At 45.6% G+C, this 25,062-nt stretch overlaps 1 protein-coding gene across 1 annotated transcript in view; it reads right to left on the bottom strand.

Annotated features, from left to right (window-relative positions):
- Positions 1-3,967: 3,967 nt before the first annotated feature.
- Positions 3,968-25,062, bottom strand: part of LOC119433807 (exosome complex component RRP40-like) — a 37,784-nt gene continuing 16,689 nt past the window's right edge. Inside the window, exon 4 of the mRNA XM_037701066.2 lies at positions 3,968-4,193. Within this exon, the coding sequence (XP_037556994.1) occupies positions 3,995-4,193 (199 nt within the window). The 3' untranslated portion in view covers positions 3,968-3,994. The remainder of the gene's footprint in view (positions 4,194-25,062) is intronic.

Genomic DNA, 25,062 nt, shown 5'->3' with positions numbered 1-25,062 from the left:
ACGATCTGAACTGTCCGCCCGGCGTCGGCGGCAAGCTGCGGCTTGCAATGCTCTCTGCACAGCAGTCTGCTGAGCCTGATGATGCCTGGTTGTAGTCGCGCACGTAGCTTTACAATTCGCTTCTTCAGCAGCGGTTCGTACCTTGCAAGGAGACGCCATAACGTGTACTGAAGAGGTACCCAGAATACGTCTAACATCGGGACATCTAACATAGGGGTAGCGTTCACTGCGCGCCTCGCCTGAATCGCATCTCGTCGCACGCGGCAGTTGCAGGCACGTTAACTAGATGGCGCCACCATACTGGCAGAGGCTCGGGTCATCTGCACCTGCGTGCGTGCCTATAGGGCGCGTATAAAGGGAATTTTTCTTCTTCCCGATAGAAAGCGCTTGCGTAGCTCAGTGGTAAGGTATCAGACTCCCACGCAGCGGGCCTGGGTTCGATCTCGGCGGAGAGCGGGTACTTTTTTTCGCATTTCCGGCGATAGCGGCTACGGGGTGGCGGCGGCGGCATCATCGCGATCAGAAACGGCTATAGGAATGAGCCCATAACAGCTTACGCTGTAAAATGTCTGCCAAGTACCACGACATCGGTGCCTATGGCGAACCCTCATCATCTGCAGTGGATGCGACTTGGGACTCGAGCTATTAGGCACAAGATACTCAGACGTTAAGAGACCAGAATTAAGCGGTGTGAATCAGGGAGAAAACGGGGGTAGCCAATACTCAAGCTGACATTAAGAGAAAAAAAAACTGAGCTGGGCAGGCCAGTAATGTGTTACAGAATTAGTGTTACAGAATGAGTGCCAAGGGAAGGGAAGCGCAGTTGAGGATGGCAGAAAGTTAGGTCGGGTGATGAAATTGGGAAACTTGCAGGTGCAAGTTGGAAGCAGCTAGCGCAGACTCCATGACACTAGCTCTTGTGCTTTTTGCACGTGCCCCTGGCAACAGTACTTGCACCTGTATATTGTCAACATAGACCTTTCCTGTTCTCAGGCACAAACCAACAAACGATAAGATTAACTGTGACTGACTGATCAGGCCTGTCTACGCTGTTTCACTGACACTTGCACACAATCATTGGTAAACTTATGATATTACTTCTAACAATATATTGATGTAGCAATGGACTCTCCCTACTACACCGTCTATCCAAGTTCTATAGATCATGTGTGGTTATAATGATAAAATATTTCGGCTTTATTGTCCCTGTAAGTAATAGAGGGTCAATTTCTTCAAATTGTAAGCACTAATTATTACAACATACAGGCATGTGCAGCTCATGTGAACTAAGGCTTTCAGCATAAACAAGATGCAGACAGAAATAATCGCACATAAATACAGGGCAAGCGCTGAAAAGGACAAGTGCCTTTTTACTATGTGCGATTCATTCTGTCCTAGTCTTGTGTATGCTGGAAACCTTAATTTACAGTGAAACAACAACACCTGTTGTTTGACAACAACAACACAACAAGAACTGCAGTTTAAGTGCACTGCCAACAGGCAATCCGCAGCTTTTCTAGAGGCTCAAATGGTCTCTGAAAGATATCTGTGGTAGACAAGGCAGTGTTTAACCTAATTATGACGTACATCGTAATGTGGAACCATGGATTACCGTATTTTCCGGAGTATAAGACGCGGTTTTTTTCTGAGTTTTTCTTTGGTGCGACTTATACAAAGGTGCGACTTATATATCTTTTTTTCCCCTTTCACTCTCGAAATTGTTTCCTTATTTTTTTTTTAAATTGCGGCAACGAATGTCAGGTTGTTGAGTGAGCAGTTGAAGCCAGAACAAGAAGATTCAGGTCGCAAAACACCGAACGCAACTGAAAAATAAAAGGGGGGAGGCGAGGGGGTCGCCGGGTAATGGCTGCTGTACTTCGCACAAGCTACTAAAACAACCAATAAATTTCGTACTTGCGAGCCACGAAGTTATTTTTCTTTTTGTTTTAATATTATTTTGGCCTTTTTAGTATGTTCTTTGCCATTCTTTGCCATTCTTTGCCCATCGTGTGTGTGCGGTCTGTGGCTGTTCTGTCGCCATCTTCGCTTTGTGCGGCTCGTTTCACAAGTGCGTATTCGTTTCTCTGGTTCCACCATGCCGCCTCGGCAATCGCGCAAGAGCTACACAGCAAAGTTCAAGTTGACAGCGGTTGAGTTTGCGCTTGAAAATGGTAACCGTGCCGCTGGGCGACACTTTGGTGTGAGTGAAAAGATGGTGCGCGACTGGCGCAAGTCGGAGGAGAAGCTGAGGGCTATGAGAAGCACGAAGAAAGCTGACCGAGGATTGAAAGCCCGATGGCCTGAACTTGAAGCCCGCCTGCGCGCGTGGGTATTAGAACAACGTGCGGAAGGCAGGGGATTGTCAACTGTGCAGTTGCGCCTGAAAGCGTGCACGTGGGCTCAAGAGATGGGAGCTGTTGGTTTTGCCGGTGGAACTTCTTGGTGCTTCAGATTTATGAGGCGCAACTATTTGAGCATCAGAGCGCGCACAACGCTTTGCCAAAAGCTGCCCGAAGACTTCGCCGAAAAGTTGGATAACTTCAAGGCGTTCGTGAAGAAGCAAGTGGAGGAAAATGAGATCGCGGAGAAGCACATTGTCAACATGGACGAAATTCCATTGACATTTGATATTCCGATGGGACGAACTGTTGCGGAAAAGGGTGACAAGTCGGTGCTGCTGCGAACAACAGGACATGAAAAATCGCATTTTACGGTTGTCCTTGCATGCTGCGCCGACGGAACCAAACTGCCACCGATGCTCATATTTAAGCGGAAGACACTGCCAAAGGACAGCTTCCCTTCAGGTGTCCTCATCCAAGCGAATGAAAAGGGATGGATGGACGAAAGCATGATGAGCATTTGGCTTGACAGGTGTTTTGTTAAACGACCAGACGGCTTTTTCCATGTAAAAAAAGTCTGCTCGTCATAGATAGTATGCGTGCGCATATTACCGACTCAACACTGCGGAAGGTAAAGGCTGTCAACTGCACGCCTGCAGTCATTCCAGGTGGTATGACGAAGATTCTGCAGCCTTTAGACATCTCCGTCAACCGCAGCTTCAAAGCTGTACTGCGGCGTTTGTGGGAAAGTTGGATGACTGAGGGCGAACATAGCTTTACGGCCACTGGACGCATGAGACACGCGACGTATGGCGAGGTGGCAAAGTGGGTCGACGAAGCGTGGGCTACCGTTTCTGTGTCGACGATAACTGCAGGCTTTCAAAAAGCTGGCCTTGTTGCTTCAGCGACTGCTAGCGATTGTGACAGCAGCAACTCTGAAGATGACGATGTCTCTGCAGCCCTGCCTAGTGAAGTGGCCGAACTGTTCGACAGCGCATCGGAGGACGAGGCCTTTGACGGTTTTGAATAACGCGCAATGTATAATAAATCTTTTTTGCTGCTTACAAGAATTAACTGCATTCTTGCCGTAACTTGTGGCACCTTGACTGACGCGTTAGGGGGATTCGGTTGATCCGGAATAGGTAAGTACATTGCATCTGAAACAGAGTGCATGCCGCGTCACGGTTAGTTGTGCTGATCGTGCGGAAAAGGGGTGCGTCTTATACTAGGGTGCGACTTATGTATGAATTTTTTCATGAAAACATGCTTAAATAGAGGGGTGCGTTTTATACAAAGGTGCGACTTGTAATCCGGAAAATACGGTAATTCTGACCATGCGGAGTATATATTAACATGGACGTAAGTACACAAGCGTTTTTGGATTTTGCCCCCATTGAAATGCACCTGTCGTGGCAGGGGTCAAACACACGAACTGCGAACCCGCAAATAGCAGCAAAGCTGGGCAAACATGGTACAGACCTTGTCAAGCCTTCAAGGCTTGGTGTCTGTGCGCCCAGCATTTGTATTTCTGTATTTATGCTGAAATAAAATTGACTGGACCTCTACTTCAGCAGCACCATGGCGGGTTCACAAGACAGCATTTCTCGTGCAGACGAATGACACCAAGACCGATTATGCATGGCCCTTAGGGCCCTTTATGTACCCAGCCTGAGGCACCTTTCTTCAATCTCTTGAGCACTGAGGTTCTCTGCTGACAAGAGCGCATTGCAGATGCTAAGCGTACTCTGGAGGGTAGTTCCGTTGACCCAGATCCTCCCGTTGTGGCCAAGGGCTATCTCAAATTGAAAGCGCTTGCCCAGTGTCTGCAGCAAGGAGCAGTCTTTTGCCAGGAGCCTATAAGATATAAATACCCATTTTGGTTAAATGCTTTGCACAAAGTTGCGCCAATGTCAAATGTTGTCATATCAAGATGAATCACAGGGCAGCAAGTTATGAGACTACTTGGTGTTTAACTAGAACATGCACAATTAAAAAAAAAAGTGGTAGGTACGGCAAGGAAGAACTTTACAGTGCCAGAGCATCAAGAGTAAACAAAACATGAACAAGCTTTTAAAGGATGTGCCAGATGCAAATACACTTGAGCAAATTTAAAATGGTTATTCAAAAGTTACATATATTTCTGTATGATATATCACTATACGTCCAGTGCTTTTATAGTTATGATTTTTACAAAGAGATTACTGAGGATCAATGCCGCCAAAACTAGTAAATGCTGCACTGCCCAAAATAACCATTTTTCAAATCCGTCCACAGTAACATAAGTTATTTTGTAGCTAGAACAAGACTGACTTTGCAATCAACAGTCTCCTGCATGACAGCAGAGAAGAATGATTCCCAGCCAGAGTTCAAAAATTCTCTCTAATGTAAGCGCAGTTCATGAGCGGCACAAAAAATGGCACTTGTGTCCTATGGGACAAAGTGTCAGAAGATGTACAACAGTCAGAACCTCGAAACTAACTATAGAAACACGTAGCTGTTTTTTTTAGTGAAGCTTTTCAAGGGCCAACTAAAACAAAATTTTACTTTGGCTGAATTGTTTATATATGAACAGTACATACTACTGAAGCAATCTTGGCAAAGTTGAAGGGCCGGTAATTGTATAATTTTCTCATGAGAAGCTCTTAAACAGAACCTAAGCAAATGCATGCTCCTGGTGGTGAGAACATTTGACATATGTCCAGGCACGTCACCTGCGAAAGTTTTCGCCGTGCCACTAGCAGCCGCGGGTACTGCCTTATCTCTGAGGTCATACGAAGGAGCTGCGCATTCTAAGTTATCTGTCGCTTCTGATGAGCAGCAATGGCAGCTACCAGCGTAGAGGGGGGGAGTTCTACTCCGGTGGCTGCTGGGTATGGCGTGGCCGCACGGGCGCTATCTTGAAACTTGAGTGCTGATAGCTTTGTATGCGCTGTTCTTGCCGCTCAGTTCGCGCTGAAGTGAGAGGCAGCAGGAGGTGTATTCGCTCGCTGCTGCTGCCGTGCTTGCTCACTCCAGCGTTTTGACAGCGAGTTTCCGCAGCCATCGAGTGAGATGCGTTCATGTTTGCTTGTGCGCACGTGACACTACCTTTGCTAATTTAGTTAGTAAAGGAAGGTTTACAAGTTTATACGGCCGATAAAGCTACTATCCTTACTTCGTATAGCTCTCCACTAATTTGCTATCGCAATTGATGCTTCGCCTTTCGGGTGAAACTGCGACTTTTTATTACAAATCCGTCATTAGCCCTTCGTGATAGGTAAAAATGGCTCAGGCCTCGCCCATGCGAGTATAAAACAGATTGAAATAGTTTCACGTTACACCAGCCCTGGGGACAGGGATGCCCCCCCGCTGAACCCGCTGCAGCGCGCGCCTCCATAATATCTAGTTCGCTCGCAGCGCCCTCAGCTATTTTTTGTTCTTTTGAGCCTCAACTAGGGAGTGCCATGCTGCTCGGCCCACTCAATCCTATTTAAGTACTCTCTAAATACAGCCACCTTGGCCGTTCCGACAGCAGCGACAACAGCCAGAAAAGGATGGGCACACGCCGCGGCCACTTGCCTGCAGCGCCGAAAAATCCAGTGTTATAAGCACAAAAATCACCGAGAAACTGCGTGGGAGGTGCTGTTGCGCAGTGTGTGGAATGTGAATGGCTGCACTCTTTTTCGGAGAATGAATCCGCTCGCTTTTCGCAGCCACTGCCAGAGCACACATTCCGAAGCCGTTCTGGCGCAGCGTGGCGCAATTTTGGTCAATTTTCTGTGTTTGGCGCAGATTGGCACAGGGATTTGCGTTTCTATCAAAATGGTGCAATTGGCGCAGGAGTCCCACCCCTGATGATTGCTTACCAAACTTCCTACTTGCTAACAGCAATCCTTTCATGTGTGACAAGCATCAAGTACAGCATTTGGACAACTTTGAGTAATCGTGTCAGCACATCTTCTAACCCCTTCCCTACCGAGGAAGAGCTAGGCTAGTCATTCAAATGTGTACCGCTAATACCGAAGACAAGCTGCGCTCGTCCATACTAAAACTTGCAAACACAAGTTTCGATTGACCGGGCATAAGTCAGCTCGGGTGTTCATCAAATAGATACATACACATGTGCAAGAATTGCCGAAACTCGTCATTGGCACCAGAGGACGTTCGTCATCGGCAGTTAAGGGGTTAATGCTACTATAACCACTTTTCTCAGACACTTGTAAAATACTGTCCCCACTGACTGCAAGAGAACAAGACAAACTAGGATGATACAATGCACGAATGACCGACGCATTGCATATTTCTGCACAGAAAATTAGGATTTGGTTTATTGAGGTACAAGCCAGACATTATTTGTCTCGCTAGTTGCAGAGGCACCTAGTAACCTTCGAATCAAAACAACTAAAATTTATATTACTATGCATGAAGTGTTTATCTAAAAATACAAGGCAGATCAATCGGGATGGTTGGCGTTTTTCTGGACTGGTGCAGAGGCAGCCAGCCGAACGTAGTCTTCCTTCTCTACTCCCTGTGTCCATGATGATACGCGCTCTTTCTGGCCTCTGTTACGAGAGCTCGTGACAATATCAAAACAAAGCTTTCTAAGGAAAAAAGTGGGCACTTTTCAAAGTATGAAACTTTGATTGTACGCATATATACTACCGAAGTAATCTTGGCAAAGCTGCAGTGCCGGTGATTGTCTGATTTTGTTATCAGCAGCCTTTGAATGGCACCTAAGCAAAACGACATATGCCTCTGGTGGTCAGTGTATGTGATGCAAATCCTAGCATGTTGCCTCCATGATTTTTAATGCGTCACGAGTGCTGGCAAATTCCGGAGGTCATGCTGAGGAGGCGAGCTGGTTCTCATTGTTTAAGGTAGCAAGTCACTTCCGGCATGTCACTTCCAGGTGAAGAGTAATGGCAGCGGTTTTGTTCGTTTCAGCATCAAAAACGTATATTTTTGTGAGCTTTCACTCACACTTGCAGCACAAACTCTTGCTGGAAAGTGCTCTGTATCTACGCTACCTGAAGCTAGCTCATTTACAAAGTAAAAAAGTTCGCTCAAGTTTAGCTTGAGCAAGTTGAGCAAAACAGGGAGACATTAAGGGAGATTAAACTGAACATGATGTAATTTGCAGAATCGCAACAATGAAAGCCTTTGCCTTAGTTCATAGTTACGGTGCACAGAGTGTTTGAGCCAAATTGGGGGCATGCACATAATGTGTAGCAAAGTCACAGCACAACCTTGTAAAGTGCCTTCAAGGCTCGTAGTAAATTCTGTGAGGAAGCCAACGTGCGAAGTCATTTCACCAAAGCCTCTTGGCCTCGTTTTTATGAATGCATACCTGCCAAGTTCGAAGAAACTCAATCCAGGAAATCTTCCGACCAAAGGGGGGGAGGGGCAGTCGGTTACACCACCACCCCCCAACGTCTATATTTTCAAGTACTGCCAGAAGAACTTCCTTACAATTTTATTGACAGATATACAAATGACCACATGAACATCAATGTCTCACTTTTGCAAGCATCTCGTTGTTGCTATTCTGCCTTCAAAAATTCTTAAAAATTTATTAAATTCTCGGGCCTTACGTGGTCTTACCTGGGGTTCTTTAACGCGCACCCAATGAACGGCACACGGGTGTTTTTGCGTTGCGCCCCCAACTAAATGCGGCCGCCGCGGCCGAGATTTGATCCCGCGAACTCGTGCTTAGCATCGCAATGCCAAAGCCACTAAGCAACCACGGCGGGTGTTCAAAATTCTTCAGATAACGTTTGATTGTAATAAATTCTATATCTTTCACATTTTGCGAGGATGACGTTTCTAAGCGTCTTAGATGAGCGACACATGGACGAGCGGCACTGCATCCTCCTATTTTTCCCGATGTTAAATTGCCGCTCGCACTCTGCATTGCTCTGTGGTAACAAAATACCCAGTGTCACTTCGGCTGAGCACTAAATTAAAAATACTTGAAGATACTTTTTACGCTAACGCTCCTTGCCTTTAAAGCCATGACTGACCGTAGGCCTACGCAATGCCCAAGCAGCTGACGCCGAGGAGAACGATGGAGACTCGAGTGTTGCTAGTAGCGGAACGTGGCATTTGCTCGCTAGCTTAATAAGACTAGGACCACTAGGGCACCCAACAACCCCATCAGCGTAAAGAGCGGCTTCGCGGTTAACGAAATGGTGCATGTATGGCGCATTCCCTACTACATTCTTAACAATGTTTCGCGCGATGAACTTCCAAATGGATTGGATTGGGTTGGATTCTATTTGCCAATGTGGCCTGACAAAGCACTGGACGCGGATAGAAATGGGACACAACTGCAATTTCCGGCATATTTTCCTGTAAACCGTATAACTGGAAGAAATGGTCCAAATCCGGGAGTCTCCGGGGCAATCCGGGAGACTTGGCAGGTATGTGAATGCATGCACAACCATCTGCGTGGCATAGATGGTGGTCACAGTTTACCATCTATCGACAGATGCTGAGCAGTCTGTCAACTTTTGATACATGATACAAGCTAAAAAAAAAAAAGAAAGTAGACACGACACATAGAGGAAACACAGATACAGCAAACGCTCGACTACAACTGAAGTTTACTTAACACAGAGCTACACAAGGCAAGAACCATAAAACAGAGCATTATTACTGTGCATGTGTGCCACTTCATCTTCTAAAAAATACACAATTTCTTTCTTTCTGATGCTAAAAGAAGTGGTGCTAATGCAGCAATTACATTCTTTCTTGATGCTAAATGCCTCAAAGACCAATACAGTGCAATCCTGGTTACACGTCCCCTGATTTTGCAACAAATTAGTGCAGTCCCGACGAGCTCCCCATAGAGATAATACATTAAAAACCTCGGTCTCATAGGACGACCAGCGCGAAGCTGCGAACACAAAGGCGGATGCGTGAGAAGCACAATCAGCTTCCGGCAACTCCATCCCCTCCATCAGGAAGCGCAGATCGCCCCTTCGCAAGCGGAAAACTCCAAATGGTCTCCAGGTTCTCTCTTAGCCTCCTTTTATTGCAATAGTAATGATTACATATAAACGCAATGTGGGACCTTTTTAAAACTAAAATACTGTCCTTGACACAAACCTTTGTCCCTTCCCGTGTCAATACTTCTCAGTGCCGAAACAATAAGCCGCGAATTACTAAAGAAATTCGTACGATGATAAACAGAAAAAATAGAATCTACCGTTAATTAATCTGTTAATTACCATTAATCTGCCACTAGTCCCCAAATCCTACATTGTACGTAAAGATGAAGGAAACGAGCAAAATAACAGCAAAAATGATGCGCAGTGCGCATAACACGTTTCTTTGCAATCTTGGACAAAAAATGAAAACTAACCCTAAGGAAAGGTGGGAATAAGTCAAAAGCAAAAATTCCGGTTACGCTATCCCTGACGTCATGGATGATAAAGCCCACGGCACAGATACTTTGGCAAAATAAGAAGCCTTCAATGCTTATTTTCATTCTGCGTTTTCACGCTCAAATGTCAATGTTACTCAATTGCATGATGTCAGAGAGTTCACACACATCAGGGAAATTGAGCTGTCTAAAAACGGCATTGTATCATTACTACGGAAGATAAACGCTCACTCTGCTCCCGGTGCTGACCACATTTAAAATTTTGTGTTAAAGAACTGCACATTGTCTGTAGCCTTTTTCTTAACTCTGCTGTTTAAGATATCCCTCCAAGTAGGTGCTTTGCCTTCGCACAGGAAAAACGCAAATGTTATCCCAATTCATAAAAGCAGTACAAAAACAAAGGCGTGCAACTACAGGCTGATTTCACTCACAAGCATTGCCTGCAAGACATTGGAACATGTCATTTATACAAACATAATGGCACACCTTCAAGAAAATAGCTTTTTTAGTCCAACGCAACATGGTTTCAGGGCTGGCTTTTCCTGCAACACTCAGTTGGTCGAATTCTGTCATGATATCACAGCATTTATTAACTCCGGTATACAGGTTGACTACATATGTTTAGACTTTCAAAGAGCATTTGATACAATATCTCATACCCTGTTACTACAAAAACTGCCTTATCTTAACGTACCAAATACCCTCCTGAACTGGCTAGAAGCTTATCTTTTAGAAAGAAGCCAACGTGTGACTCTTAGTGGTGTGCGCTCATCTGACGCTTCTGTATTATCAGGTGTGCCACAGTCCATCTTGGGGCTCCTGCATTTTCTTATATTCATTAATGACCTAACAGAACATTTGTCTTGCCGTGTTAGGTTATATGCAGATTATTGTTGTATTTACCGTGAAATATCATGTGAAGCAGACAGTGAACAGCTAGAAAGCAATCACAACATGTCTTGGTGTTCCACTTAGAACATGACCCTCAACCTGTCCCAATGCAATCTGTGAAGATTTACAAACAAAATACAGCCCCTGATGGCAAGCTATGTCATGAACGCAATACAGTTGTCCCTTGTGAAGGAATATAAGTACCAAGGAGTTACTTTATTGTATCAAAGGCTAGCAATACATTACACTTCTTGAGATGCAACTTTAAACGAGCACCGGTCTGCCTGAAGGAAACCCTGTAGATGTCGAATGTATGCCCACTTTTAGACTACGCGTGCAGCACTTGTGACCCTTCTACAAAAGTTAACTTCGATGCTCAGGAGCGTGTACAGTTGCGAGCGGTCCATTTCGTTGCAGGCGATTATGACTATTCTAAAAGGTCTTTCGGAATCATAAATACTTTAGGATGGCCTCTTCTTGAAGACAGACGCAAATATTTACGTTTGTTTTGTAAAATATTACATGGTTTAACAGGCATTCAAAACGAAAAATACATACTGCAGCCTACATATATATCTGCCAGTATTGATCGCACATTAAAAGTGCACGAGTTTACTACCAGAATAAACCTTTTGAATTATTCAATTTTCCCACAAACAATTCAACAATGAAATAAACTCCCTCAAGAAATTGTCTCCGCTTCCCATGCAACATTTGCACTTGTGCTTCAAAGTTATATTTTATCTCAGCCTGGGCACACTTGAAAATTATTGTTTATACTTTCTTTTCCTCCTTCTAGTGATTTGTGCTTGGCTCTTTTTGACCCTTTGTCGTTTTTAAACCACATTTCAGGGTTGTTGTTCTGTAGAAAATTCCCAATGACGTGTCACCAACCTGAACTTTGTTATGTATTTGTATTTTTTGTATTTCAATGTTAATATTCCCCCCCTACAATATTGCTCCACACGGGCGCATTAGGTATAGTAAATAAATAGATTGACACTCCAAGCAAATTTTCATCGTCGTCATTAGCGTCGCCGTGGGGCTGCACATGTATTTAGGTATATGTATGCTATATGTTTACGCATGCTTTATATGCAGATTATATGGCTACACTATTCTGTCACTAAAGTTGCTCACATCAAGTCTTATGTTCTTGACTAAATTATTCCTCAGAATTTTGAGAATGGCAGCCCATAAACAAATGTTATGAAACATAACATTCACAGTGCATGCCTTTTAACAGCGAAGCTCTTTAAGCCAGCCGTAATTTGTGGTGCATATCAAGAAACTACCAAGAAAGAAAAGAAAAACTTTCTTGCTGAGGCAGGATTTGAACCCGCGTACCCCCAATCCCAAAGCGAGCGTCGTAACCACTGGGCTATACAGCCACGCTTGCAGAACACGCATTTATGTGAACCATGTGACTGCGTTCGAGCGTCGTCATCTTCGTCCACAGCTGGTGCGTTCATACGCTTGTGCTCTGCGAGGTGAAGAGGTTTTGCGCGCTATGAGAGCGAGAGCCGCATTCGCGGAGCGGGTCTCCTGGAACGCGGTGTCGGCATTACAAGCTGCGCTATGCAATGCGCAGTGACGGCCTAAGTCCGAGACATGCGAAAAGAAATTATCATCATCATCAGTAATAAGATGAATATTCGCGCGCACTTCCGGAAAATGCTGGGCTGCGATCGCCCAGCTTAGCTGTTTCAAGCGTTGCGCGGCCGAGTGCAAGGTTAAGCAGTTTTTTTTATCTTAAAGGGGTCCTAAACCAGCCCTCGGGATTGGTGAATAAACACAGTTCGTGGGTAGCACTGCTGTGAACATCTCAGCCAAGTTTTGCAGTCGTGCACAGAGCGTGGAACTTGCAAGCGGATCGAGAAGTCACCTTTCTCTCAAACACTCTCTTTTAAACCGAAGCCTACTTCTCACTATTTTTTGGATGCTTTATTTCGTAATACAGCAGATCCACATACGTGGCTGCCATTGGCCAATAGCTGACATCAATCAAGAAGGGTCTTTGGATCAGTGTGCTTCTTCCTACTGTTACTGTGCATATTTATCGACGCAGTTTAATAAACAAGCTGAACAAAGCGAAAATCTGCTTTCAAATTTCTATAATACAGTTAAACCTGGATATAACAAAATTGACAAATTCCCTAAAACTTCATTATAAAGAGGATGTTGTTATATGCAGGTTCGGCACGAAAATTCGAAAAAGAAATGCTTACCGTATTTACTCGATTCTAACGTGCCCTCGATTGTAACGCCCACCCGTTTTCCGTGACCAAAAGAGAGAAAGAAAATCCTTTACAGTACCGCGCACCTCATGCTTTGGAATCACTCATCCTTGGAATGTCACACCAGGCACTGGATGTGGGGACGCGTGTCGTTTCCACAAGCGTGAGGCTTCGGAAACGAAGAGCGAGCGACATGATGGCGTTGTAGCGTCGAATAGTGTCACCTTGTGTCAGGTTAGTGAAGTGAAGCGTAGAGACTTGCACAGTAACAAAAGAGTGGCGCTGCCAGCGCATTGAAAACAAGTTTTTTTTTTCTTCGGCAACATCAACTGGAAAAGGAGAGTGCCGGCTTGGCGGGCTAGGCCAGCTACAGCAAGCGGCGAGATCAGGTTTGAATGAAGGGAGGGGGAAAGGGCACGCCCGCGGCGGCAAGATTGCCGGGTCGAGGGATGCAGGCCCACCTCGCGCACGTACGCTCGCACGCACGGACACGTGCGTCGCTCTTGCCTCGCAGTCGCTGTGAATTTGAGCGCGCCAAGCGTGACGCCGCCGCTTCGCATTCCATCGCGGCAGAGAAGGTGCTTCCGGTTGCTGCTCATGCAAAAATGACACAATTTGGGGCCGAATCTCTAGGTTGTCGGCTGGGAAAATTTGTTATTTCGAGGGGGTCTCCCGCTACCACTTCGTTACATAGAAGTCTCAAATACATGTGCTTCTATGGAGTAACAGCGGGGAATAGAACGTCACCGAGTCAAATCAGCGCGTACAGCGCGTCGTAATTGTGGCCTCCGCGATCAACTTCAGAAACATTTTCAGAGCTAATTGCGGAGGCCACGCTCCGCTGTGCTGAGTACGGTGAACGCCACCTGGCGTTGGTAGTGCTTCTTGATGCCAGCGTCCCTTCGAATGCTGGCATCGAGGCGTCGTAGTGCTGAGACCACCGAAGCGTTCACTGTCGGTGCGCGTTAGTGTCATAATGCAGTACTTCTCTTTTCTGCTCGTAGGCGGCGGCACCGTCCCGAGCAAGAGCGCGGGTACACGGAGGAGTGTTAGATATATAAGGCGCGTCTGTGTAGCTCTCTGCAAATGCGTTTGTGGCGCAATGGGTTAAACGCTCGGCGATCTATCGTCGCGGACCGAGAGGTCGTGGGTTCGATTTCCAGATTTTGCATGTTTGTGGAACTTTTCTTCTGGTTTCTTTCTTTGTATTATGTTCGTGTACATTGTAAGCTGACGTATTAACTTCCGTTATATCCAGGAATTAGTTATATGGAGGTTCGTTATAAGCAGGTTTAACTGTAATTACGCACTTCCGAAGAAGCCGACTATTGTCTGCTCAGGCTCGGCCACGGCCGCCCACATAGGAAATTAACTTTGGCCACCCTACTCATCGGTGTTGTAGCCGTCAGGTTTTGCTAATTTCGACTAGTTTTGAACACTCAACTAGAGAAACGTAAGGTCAGAGGACATGCACGCTCAACCCTAGCCACTCCTGGTTAGACGCCTTGGCAGACTTTGCTATGTATTGAGCTATTGATAGCACTCCAAAATGCGCAAGTTTGATGTGGCTACTATCTGTCAGTCAAGCTGGTGCAGGACAAAGCAAGCACACACCACGTAGCACGGGCAGACTGGAGCATATGAGCGCGAGCTGGCACTCAAGCCCTGTCGTGCACAAAGCAAATGCTCCACACACGCGCCACTGCAGTTGCAGGTAGCTGCGGTTTGCTACGTAGCGTAGATACCACGGCTGCCGCGATGAGCTGGCTGGCTGAATACAATGCGGCTCGCTTAGGACAACCACTTGCAGGCGCCAAAATCGGAAATAATGGCATCTATGTGAACACCTAAAATGAAATTTGAACTGCGAGCCACAGTGACTTTCAGTAAGCGGAGTGTTGCGTGCACACCCAGCTCTGCCATAGCCTTCGCAATGCAAGTCACTGAAGAAGAAACGGAAGCACCACTAACGCAATGTTTGATTGCCAATGAGTAACTCCACTTCTGCTGAACGCATTGAAGTACTTTTTGCAGCAAAGTATTTCTGACACAATCTTTCCAATGCTATTCACTGCATGCTTAGAAGAAGTATTCAAGCTTTTAGACTGGGAAGGCTTAGGAGTGAGGATCAACGGCAAATATCTCAGCAACCTTCGGCTTGCAGAAGGCATCCTATTCCGCAACAATGGGGACGAATTACAACAAATGATTGAGGACCTTAATCGAGAAAGTGTAAGAATTGGGTTGAAGATGAATATGCAGAAGACAAAGATAATGTTCAATAGCCTGGCAAGGGAACAAGAATTCAGGATTGCCAGTCAGCTTCTAGAGTCTGTAAAGGAGTACGTTTATCTAGGTCAGTTAATCACAGGGGACCCTGATCATGAGAAAGAAATTTACAGAAGAATAAAATTGGGTTGGAGTGCCTACAGCAGTCATTACCAAATCCTGACTGGGAGCTTACCACTGTCGTTGAAAAGAAAAGTGTACAAATATTGCACTTTACCGGTGTTAACATATGGGGCAGAAACTTGGAGGTTAACAAAGAATCTCAAGAACAAGTTAAGGACCGCACAAAGAGCGACGGAACGAAAGATGTTAGGCATTAAGAGACAGGAAGAGAGCAGTGTGCATCAGAGAGCAAACGGGGATAGCCAATTTTCTAGTTGACATTAAGAGGGAAAAATGGAGCTGGGCAGGCCATGTAATGCGTAGGATGGATAACCGGTGGACCATTAAATATACAAAATGGACACCAAGTGAAGGGAAGCGCAGTCGAGGACACTAGGTGGGGTGATGAAGTTAGGAAATTTGCAAGCCCAAGTTGGAATCAGCTAGCGCAAGACAGCGATAATTGGATATTGTAGGGAGAGGCCTTCATCCTGCAATGACATAAATATAGGCTGATGATGATGATTTCTGAAATAGTCTAATCAACCTTCAAATGCATGTCTAAGCTTCGAAAAAAAAAAAAAAGTGGTTCAGGGCCCCTTTAAATCTGCTCGGACTATTAAATATTAACAGTGCACAACAGCATCAGTGCTCAAGGCTGAAAGTGATGTACTAATTTTACTGGCATGCTGTTTTACGAGCAGAGTAGTCGCACCTGTGCGATGTCAACACAGGCCCTTACATGACGGGTTAAAGCTTTTGAGAATGCCAGAAATTTTGCTGCAGCTGTGTCTTGCGTCTGCATTTGTCGGACCCGTGTATAGTTAGAACACTATCCAAAAAGTTCCAGTGCAATGCTAAGCCTTGCTATTGCAGTCAGTGCTTCACCATCCCAGTGAAACTGCCAATGGTGTTTTTCCTTCTCTCGCACTTGCTGCCCTCTTATCATACATTTCCCTTCCGCTGATTCCAGTCTTAACTGCTGCCCGCCTTCATTTCTTTGTTGCTGTCTCACTGTGCTTTCTCTCCGCATTTTCTCTCAGCAGCGTCTGCTCCCGTCACCAGACACATGTGCGTATACGGCCGACAGAATTCTTGGCGCTGTGCCATGCTTGCCAAGCATGCTGTCAGCTGCATACTTCAATGTGTCCATTGCTGAGTCTTGTGAAAGTGAAACTATCTCCGAAAGCGATCACCTGACAATACCACCCTAGCGCTTATGAAAAACACAAAAGCATGTGCAAAGATTGAACCGATTAGGCACAGGAAGGCCCGCAGATCAGATGCCTTTTGTTACTCTCTGGGGATATTAAAAGTAATCCCGGTCCGGATTACGCCAAATTACTTGCCAAAATGAAGAAGGTATCCGCTGGCCAAGATACGATTATCGCGGAGTTGCAAGATCTCAAAACAAATATATGGCTACGACTGCATCCCTACAGGCTTTAAGCAAGAGGCTGACACACCTGGAGGGCAATTACCAAAGTGTTTTATCCATGCAAGCCGATATGCAATCCATACGGGCAGACAGTGAACGAACGTCGCAGCTGGTTCATTAGCTGGATGCCCACGTGGATGATGCTGAGAACTGGTCAAGGCGAAATAATTTGATTTTTTATGGCCTCACCGATCCATCTGCATCAAAGCCATCAAACGAATCAGAAAAATTATCTTGCGCCACTGCTCGGATCATCTGAAAGTACCGCTTGACCCTAAGGAAATAGAGCGAGCGCATCGTATTGGTCGGTATTCCCTTGATCGCAAGGGCCAAATTATAGTTAAATTTGTATTCTTTAAAACAAAGGAAGCTGTCCTTTCTAATGGCCGTAATTTTAAAGGCACTGACTTCAGCGTTGCCAAAGATTTTTCGCCGACTGTTAGGAATGCCCGTAAACACCTTGTCGCCTTCGCAAAAGCTAAGTCTGTGCCATTTTCCCTGCGTTTCAAAACGCTATTCATAGGTTCTAAGCGCTACGTATATGATGAAGCTTTGCAGACGATTAAAGAAGTATAGCAACCACTACGTAACCAAAAAATAAATCGACGCCCCCGAATAGCAGTTGTATCACGTACTTCTATCTCAGTAATCTATACTAACAACATACGAAGCTTCATTGCAAAATGAGAACACGTGTCTAATCTTGTACTAACATCTAAAAGCAACGTGCTAGTACTCACGGAAACCTGGCTTAGTGACCATATTTCAGACTCGGAAGTGCTGGCTGATTTACCGAATTTTAACGTGTTTCAGAAGGATCGCACGACAACATGAGGAGGAGGCATCAACATGAGGAGAAGGAGCCAACAATTATTGTGTTCTGTTGTGAGCGTCACATCCGACTTGGAAATCCTTTTCATTCATTGTCGCGCTGCTCCACAATCAGTTATTTTGGGCGTTTGCTATAGATCCCCTCGCAGTAGCCCAGATTTTGCCTGTCAACTTAGCAATGCACTCTGCCAACTCACTTTTCAGTACCCCAAAGCCGACCTCCTCCTCTTCGGAGACTTTCACTCTCCAGATATCGATTGGCACAATATAGCTCCGTCTTTAGTAAATCAGACAGAAGCAGGAAATTTCCTTGATGTTTGTTTTAATTTTAACCTTGCTCAACTTGTATCTGAACCAACGCGAGTCACACAAGACACAGCTAACGTATTAGACCTAATACTAACAAGTCGACCAGACAGCTTATCGTCAATTACCTATCTGAATGAAATTAGCGACCATAAGGTTATTCACGCTTCCTTTCACTTTGCGGCAATACCACGCCAGAAACTTAAAAAGACAATACATCTTTTAACAAAGGCAACTACGAGGCTATACGCGATATTCTGTATGACTTCTTTATTTCATTCGAGGCATCCTTTAACAAACACGATATCCATACTAACTGGCAAAGGTTAAGAGAAAAAATAAATGATCTAGCTACCAGGTTCCATTCCAAATATAGCGTTTCGAACGCAACTTCAGAAGCCATGGTTTACCAATTCTTTGAAGAGACATGAATAAAAAAAAACTTTTGTACTGTGCAGCAAACGGCAGGACAAGCACATGCGCCTGGAATAAATACTACGCAGCGGAACGCGCATATTTATCAGCTATTCGGGAGGCAAAACGGTCATTCTTTCACAAAGATCTACCAAAAATGCTGGTTACTAATCCAAGAAAGTTCTGGCAGGTGATCAATGCTCGGGGAATAAGCAATATTGCGTTAGTCAACGAGAACGGTGAAACGGTCGACGATGATGAATGTGCTAACCTTTTAATACAGCTTTCGTGTCAGTCTTCTCCTATGAGCCTAGCTTGTCATTTCCCTCTACTCGACTCAAATAGTGTGATGTCGTCAGTAACCTTCTTTGCCGATGGTATTTTGTCTCTAATTGACAATCTTAAACTAACATTCTCAGCCGGAGTAGATAACATAAACTCAAAAGTGTTCAAAAATACTAAAGACATCAGTGCTGCTTATTTGTGCTTGCTGTTCTCGCAGTCACTCTCAACTGGCATCATACCACATGACTGGAAGGTGGGGAGGGTTGTTCCCATCTATAAATCAGGTGACAAGAACTCTCCACTTAACTATCGCCCCATCTCACTAACAAGCATACCTTGCAAAATTATGGAACATGTCATTTATACAGAAATTATGAAATTTTTAGACGCAGGAAACTTTTTTCATTTTTCACAGCACGGATTTCGCAAGGGATTTTCCTGCGAAACGCAATTGGCAGTTTTCCTTCATGATCTTCACACTAATCTAGATACTAACCAGCAGACAGATGCAGTATTTCTAGACTTCGCGAAAGCATTCGATAAGGTACCACATCAAGGACTATTACTAAAACTATCTCTGGCGAACGTGCACCCCGATATATTCAGATGGATTGAAGCCTTCCTTAGTTAGTTAATTGGGGTTTAGTGGCGCAAAAGCGACTAAGGCTATGCTGCGCCAAACACAAGGTGTTATGAATAAAAATTTTAAAACAGCAAAGGCTGTGTTTGTCTATAGCCTGTTTAAATAGCCAGTAACTTCTAGAAATTTAAAAAGGTGTGGTAATGGCACTAGTGCATCATCTCCTAAAACTAAGGCAGGGTGTAACGGTATGTGTAATTTGTATAAGTTCTGCAAAAGGTTTCGTCTCTCTGTTTCGAAATGTTTACATGTCAGTAAAATGTGCATGACTGTGAGCGGTTCATGGCAATTCTCGCATATAGGTGGGTCTTCTTTTGTGAGTAAAAAGTTGTGTGTGAGGTGTGTGTGCCCAATCCGTAGTCGACATAAGACTACTTCAATGAACCGTTCCTGATGACTACATGACTTCCATTCGCCAAGTACGGGTTTAGTGAGATGTAACTTGTTGTTGGTATAATGATCCCATTCGTGTTGCCATTTTGACCTCAAGGCCTTCCGAATCGCACGGATACAATCTCTATATGGGAGTGTTGTGTTTGTTATGTCTTTGTGTGCTGCCATTGACGCGCATCTATCAGCTTCTTCATTACCCGGTATTCCAACATGGCTTGGTACCCAGCAAAACCGGATTGATCTGCCATACTTGTTTGATGTTACCAGATTTAAAATATCCCCTAATAGGGGTTCACATTCAGATTTCACATGTAGAGCCTTCAGTGTGCTTAAGGAATCAGTGTATATGACTGTGTTTTCGTGTTTGTCAGCGATGATCTTTTTAACTACGGTCCATATTGCGTAGACCTCGGCCGTGTAAACAGAGGCGTGCTGTGGCAGTCTAATGCTTGTTTCGTAATTTTTTGTCACGATCCCCACTCCAACGTGTTCTTTTGTTTTAGAGCCATCCGTGTAAAATTCCATGTAATTTTTATATTTCTGCTGAAGAGCGCGGAATTCTTGTATGATGTGTTCGTGCGGGGTGTCATTTTTCTTTAGAGGGGTTAATGCCCAGTCACATAACTGTATGAGTTCGCACCACGGGGGTAATCGTTGTGGCCTTTTAGCAACCTGAAGGACCTCAAGAGGAATGTCATAATCGCGACAGTATTCCTCATATCGCAGCAGAAGTGGTCTAATCATGTTCGGTTTATTTGTGTAGTGTAAGCGTGAGTTGCACTGTGTGACGATGTTGTAGCATATATGTTCTGGTGATGACTGGATTCTGAGTATATAGGAAAACGTTAGTAGCGCCCTGCGCTGCTGTAAAGGAGGCTCATTACATTCAGTGTATAGACTCTGGACAGGTGATGTTCTGTAAGCACCACTTGCCAGTCGCAGTCCAAGGTTATGAATTGGGTCAAGTCGTCGGATGTAAGATGGTCTGGCTGAACCATATATGATGCTACCATAGTCTAATATGCTGCGTACTAAAGAGCGGTATATGTGTAGCAGGCATTTACGGTCAGAGCCCCAGCGCTTCCGGGACAGGACTTTGAGGATGTTAAGTGCATTATTCCCTTTAATTTTAAGACAATTTATGTGGGCCAGAAAGTTCAACCTCTCAGTTTGTCCTTTTTAACAACAGCCCATCTGTTTCCCTACCGGTAACTTCTGGGGTTCCACAAGGATCTGTCCTCGGGCCTCTCCTCTTCTTAATATATATTAACGACTTACCTTTCCATGTATCCTGCAATATTCGCATGTTTGCAGATGACTGCGTCGTTTACCAAAGAATTACTAACATGTCTGATCAAATCTCCCTTCAGTAGGATATTAACCGCTTGCAACAATGGTGCGATTGCTGGTTAATGACACTTAACCCAAATAAATGTAAAGTAGTGGTATTCTCCCGCCGACGTAACCCACTAGCTTACCCATACACAATAAATAACATAGACGTAGAAACTGCACAGTCTTACAAATACCTTGGTGTTACCCTTACTAATGACTTGGAGCGCTCATATTACTAACGTCATATCATCTTCTAATAAATCTCTTGGTTTTTTAAAACGAACCCTAAAGCAAGTGCCCAAGCATGTGAAATTGCTAGCCTATGAAACATAATCAGACCTAAACTCGAATATGCATGTGCCGTATGGAGCCCTCATCAAGCATATCTAATCAACGCACTTGAATCGGTGCAACACCGTGCCATAAGGTTCATCCATTCAACGTATTCCTATGATGTCAGCATGTCGTCATTGAAAAAAGAATCCGGTTTGGTTACACTCGCTAATCATCGTCGCATCTCAACTCTCTCTCTTTTTCATAAGTTTTATCACACTTCACTTAATCAACCGCCATACATCATTGCCGCTCCCCGTATATCACATTGCACTCGGCACGTGTACCAAGTTGGCCGCCCTCGCACTCACCTACCACTTTTTCAGGCTCATTGCGCAGCAACACATTGGAACAACCTGCCCCACCAAATTGCCGCCATAACCTGTGCACCTACATTCATGAAAAAACTAACAGACCATTTTTCAGAACCAAAAAAATGTACGGGACATATGCTATCTATCTGTGTACTAGATGGAATTATGTACGTAATTTTCACGTGTGTTGTATTTAAAACTTGTGCTCTGTTGTCCTTAAACTAATGTATAATAAATATATGTACGCCCACCCCTTATGAAATGAAAGATCTTATCACATACGCATGTTCACGCAGCTACACTGCCTAGACTCTGCCCCCAACGCAGATCGCTTTCAAGATATGGCCCGTGCGCGTCCGCGCAATTAATGCCACAGTACCAGACCGCCCTCTGTCCCTCCCCCTCCTCACCCCCCCCCCCCCACCGGTGCCTCGAGCGCAATGGAAGAAGGCGCGTTTCGTTTCTGGTTTTCTTCCTTGCGCGTGTGAGATTTAGCCGCGGTCGTCGGATACCCTCGCACGCTTTCACTTGCACATACAGCATACGGCGCGCAGCAGCGGCGTTATTGCCCTTGGACTTTATACGGAACACCGGTGCACCATAACCAATTTCAGGGCCCTAACGCGTCATAGACACCATCTTTAGCAAATACGGATCTTAAAGGCCATGCTTTTGCTGGCAAAAACCGAAAATATGTCACAGGTGTCACCCCCGGCACTTTGGGCGCCCAATCCCATCGTCAAGCCACCAAGCCAAGCGACATGAAAAGGTAACATGGCCGCTTGGGCTGGCACGGAGTGGCACTTCGCAATGCATGATGCGGAAATAGTCCCACAGTTGCGCCGCAACAGCGGGGTTACAAATGCATTGGGTCCTATGGGAGCTATGCCGGGACCGGCCGAAAACAACGTTAACAGCCAGGAAAACACAGCACCCGGGAATGTAACAGCGGGTTCAACTGTAATACGCCTGAATTATACACCATCTTTGCATGGTCCCGAGAAAGTTGTATAATCAGGATTTCACTGTAACTGCATCAGCACCACTTCTGTTAGCACCACAAAGGAAGAAATGGAGTAATATTGTTACGTGGACGCCGCCTATGTGTCCGCCCCACTCCATCGAAGTATCAACATCATCTTCTTCGAATAGCATTTAGCATGACCCCCGGCGATACTGCCGGCCCGGTGCAGCAGAGGAAGGGTGGCAATGCTTGAGTCTCGAAACGTGGACGACGTCGCTGGACAAGGGGACAGAAGATGTGGCTGGACTGGCGGACACAATCTCGTACATGACGTCAGCCACTTGTCAAAGGATACGCTATAGGCCCATGTAGCGAGGAAGGAGCTTTTCAGAAAGTCGCACACGTCGGGAGGCAGTCCAAAGCAACACGAGGGCACCCGGAGCAAAACGTTTGTCACGGTATTGCTGGTCGTAAAGGCGCTTCCGATTCTCTTGGGAAGCAGCAAGCCTACTGCGGGCTATCTGTCACGCGTAATCAGCGTGGGCAATGGCGTCGCATGCATATTCGCTAGTCGAAGTTGCAGGAGCAGGAAGAAATGTGTCCACCGGTAAAGTTGGTTCATGCCGGAAAAAAAGGTAAAATGGAGAGTATCCACAGTCTCATGACGCGACAAATTATATGCGAATGTCACGTATGGCAGTGCAAGCTCACAGTCACGGTGGTCAGCTGACATGTACTTGGAAAGAATATCTGTAGAGGTCTGATTCAAGCGCTTGGTGAGCCCGTTCGTCTGGGGATGCTAGGACATGGTGATCTTGTGCTGTGTGGAGCAGGAGCGCAGGATATCGTCGATCACTTTCGACAGGAAGATACGGCCTCGGTGAGTCAACAATTGACGTGGGCCACCGTGTACTAAAATTACATCACAGAGGAGAAAGTCCACCACGTCTGTAGCACATCTGGATGCTAGCACCCGTGTCAATGCATAGCGCGTCGCGTAACCAGTAGCGATGGCAACCCATTTGTTTCCTGAAGCAGATGTAGGAAAGGGTCTAAGAAGGTCCAAACCGACACAGAAGAAGGGCACAGGTGGGACGTCAATGGGTTGGAGATACCCAGCAGGAAGCATACACGGTTTCGTTTGGCTTTGATAGAGCTCGCAGGCGCTGACATAATGCCGCACAGACTGGGCTGGGCGAGTAACACCAAGGTGGCCAGCGGTTGGGGCATCGTGAAGTTCCCGAAGAACTGTGGAGTGCAGGTGCAATAGAATAACTAGGACAAGGTCAGGGCTGTCAGCGTACATGTTACGCCGATATAAGGTACCATCCTGCAGGGTGAATGCGCACAGAGGTATCGCTGGGACAGGATTCCAAGCGCTCGATCATTTCTCTTAAGTAGGCATCCTGACGCTGTTCACCGGCGATGCTAAGCAACTGGCTCATGGAAAAGATGCAATCAAGGGAATAAGTGCGCGAAGAGTCACAGTCGCCACAGGGTAGCATGACAAACAATCAGCATCTTTGTGCAGGCTCCCTATCTTTATATTTTATTTATTTTATTTAATACATACTGCGGACACGAAGTCCATGCAGGGTGGATAAAATACAATATTAGGTCACAAGAAGTAAAACAATGTCAATAAAACAAAATGCTGCAACAATACGACCGTGTAGGTATACTCTTGCAGGCGCAGTGCCCAACATGCGAGTCTGCCTGTAGGATCTTTCAAAGAGGCGAGCCAACACAGGGCATGGTGGTCGGAAACTACACTGAACGGTTGGCCGAATAGATAAGGGCGGAATTTAACTGCCCATACAAGAGTGAGGCACTCTCGTTCTGTAATTGAGTAATTTCGCTCCGATGTGGACAGTGACCTGCTGGCATAAGCGATGACACAGTTTGCTTCACATTGACGATGGGCCAAGACAGCACCTATTGCATAACCACTCGCGGCAGCGCGGACTTCGGTTTGGGCTGAAGGGTCGAAGTGAGCCAAAAAGGGAGGCGTTGTGAGGAGGGTGGTCAACTCAGAGAAAGCCACGGTTTGTGCAGGACCCTAGGTAAAAGAGGCGTCTTGTTTAAGAAGATCTGCGAGCGGTTTCGCTATCACTGCAAGGTTCTTCACAAACCGGCAGAAGAAGGGGCAGAGCCCCACAAAGCTGCGAACATCTTTGGCAGACTTGGGCACAGGGAAGTCTTTCACGGCTCAAATCTTCTTCGGGTCAGGTTTCACGATGGCCAAGTATCGTGATGCGGCGAGAGCGGAACACATCAAGAATCACTGAGAGGCGTTCGAGGTGGGTATGAAACGTAGGCGAAAACACAATTACATTGTCTAAATAACGCAAGCATGTATACCACATGAACCCATGAAGGATGAAGTAGCACACATGCACATGCTGTGTTTCATGGCTTTTCCTTTATGTAGCTCTGTGTTAAGTAAACTTCAGTTGTTGTAGAATCTTTGTGGTGTCTGTGTCTCCTCTGTGTCCTGTTCGATTTTTTGCTGGCAGGAAATTTACAGACCAATTTTCCTGTCTGGAAAATGGACCAGGAGGTGACAGAGAATAATATTAAAGGCTCAT

This window comes from Dermacentor silvarum, chromosome 11, assembly GCF_013339745.2.
Source record: "Dermacentor silvarum isolate Dsil-2018 chromosome 11, BIME_Dsil_1.4, whole genome shotgun sequence".
In the NCBI taxonomy this organism is placed as follows: domain Eukaryota; kingdom Metazoa; phylum Arthropoda; class Arachnida; order Ixodida; family Ixodidae; genus Dermacentor; species Dermacentor silvarum.
Note: the sequence above shows the minus strand (reverse complement) of the source record. Positions and strands in the feature narration are given on the sequence as shown.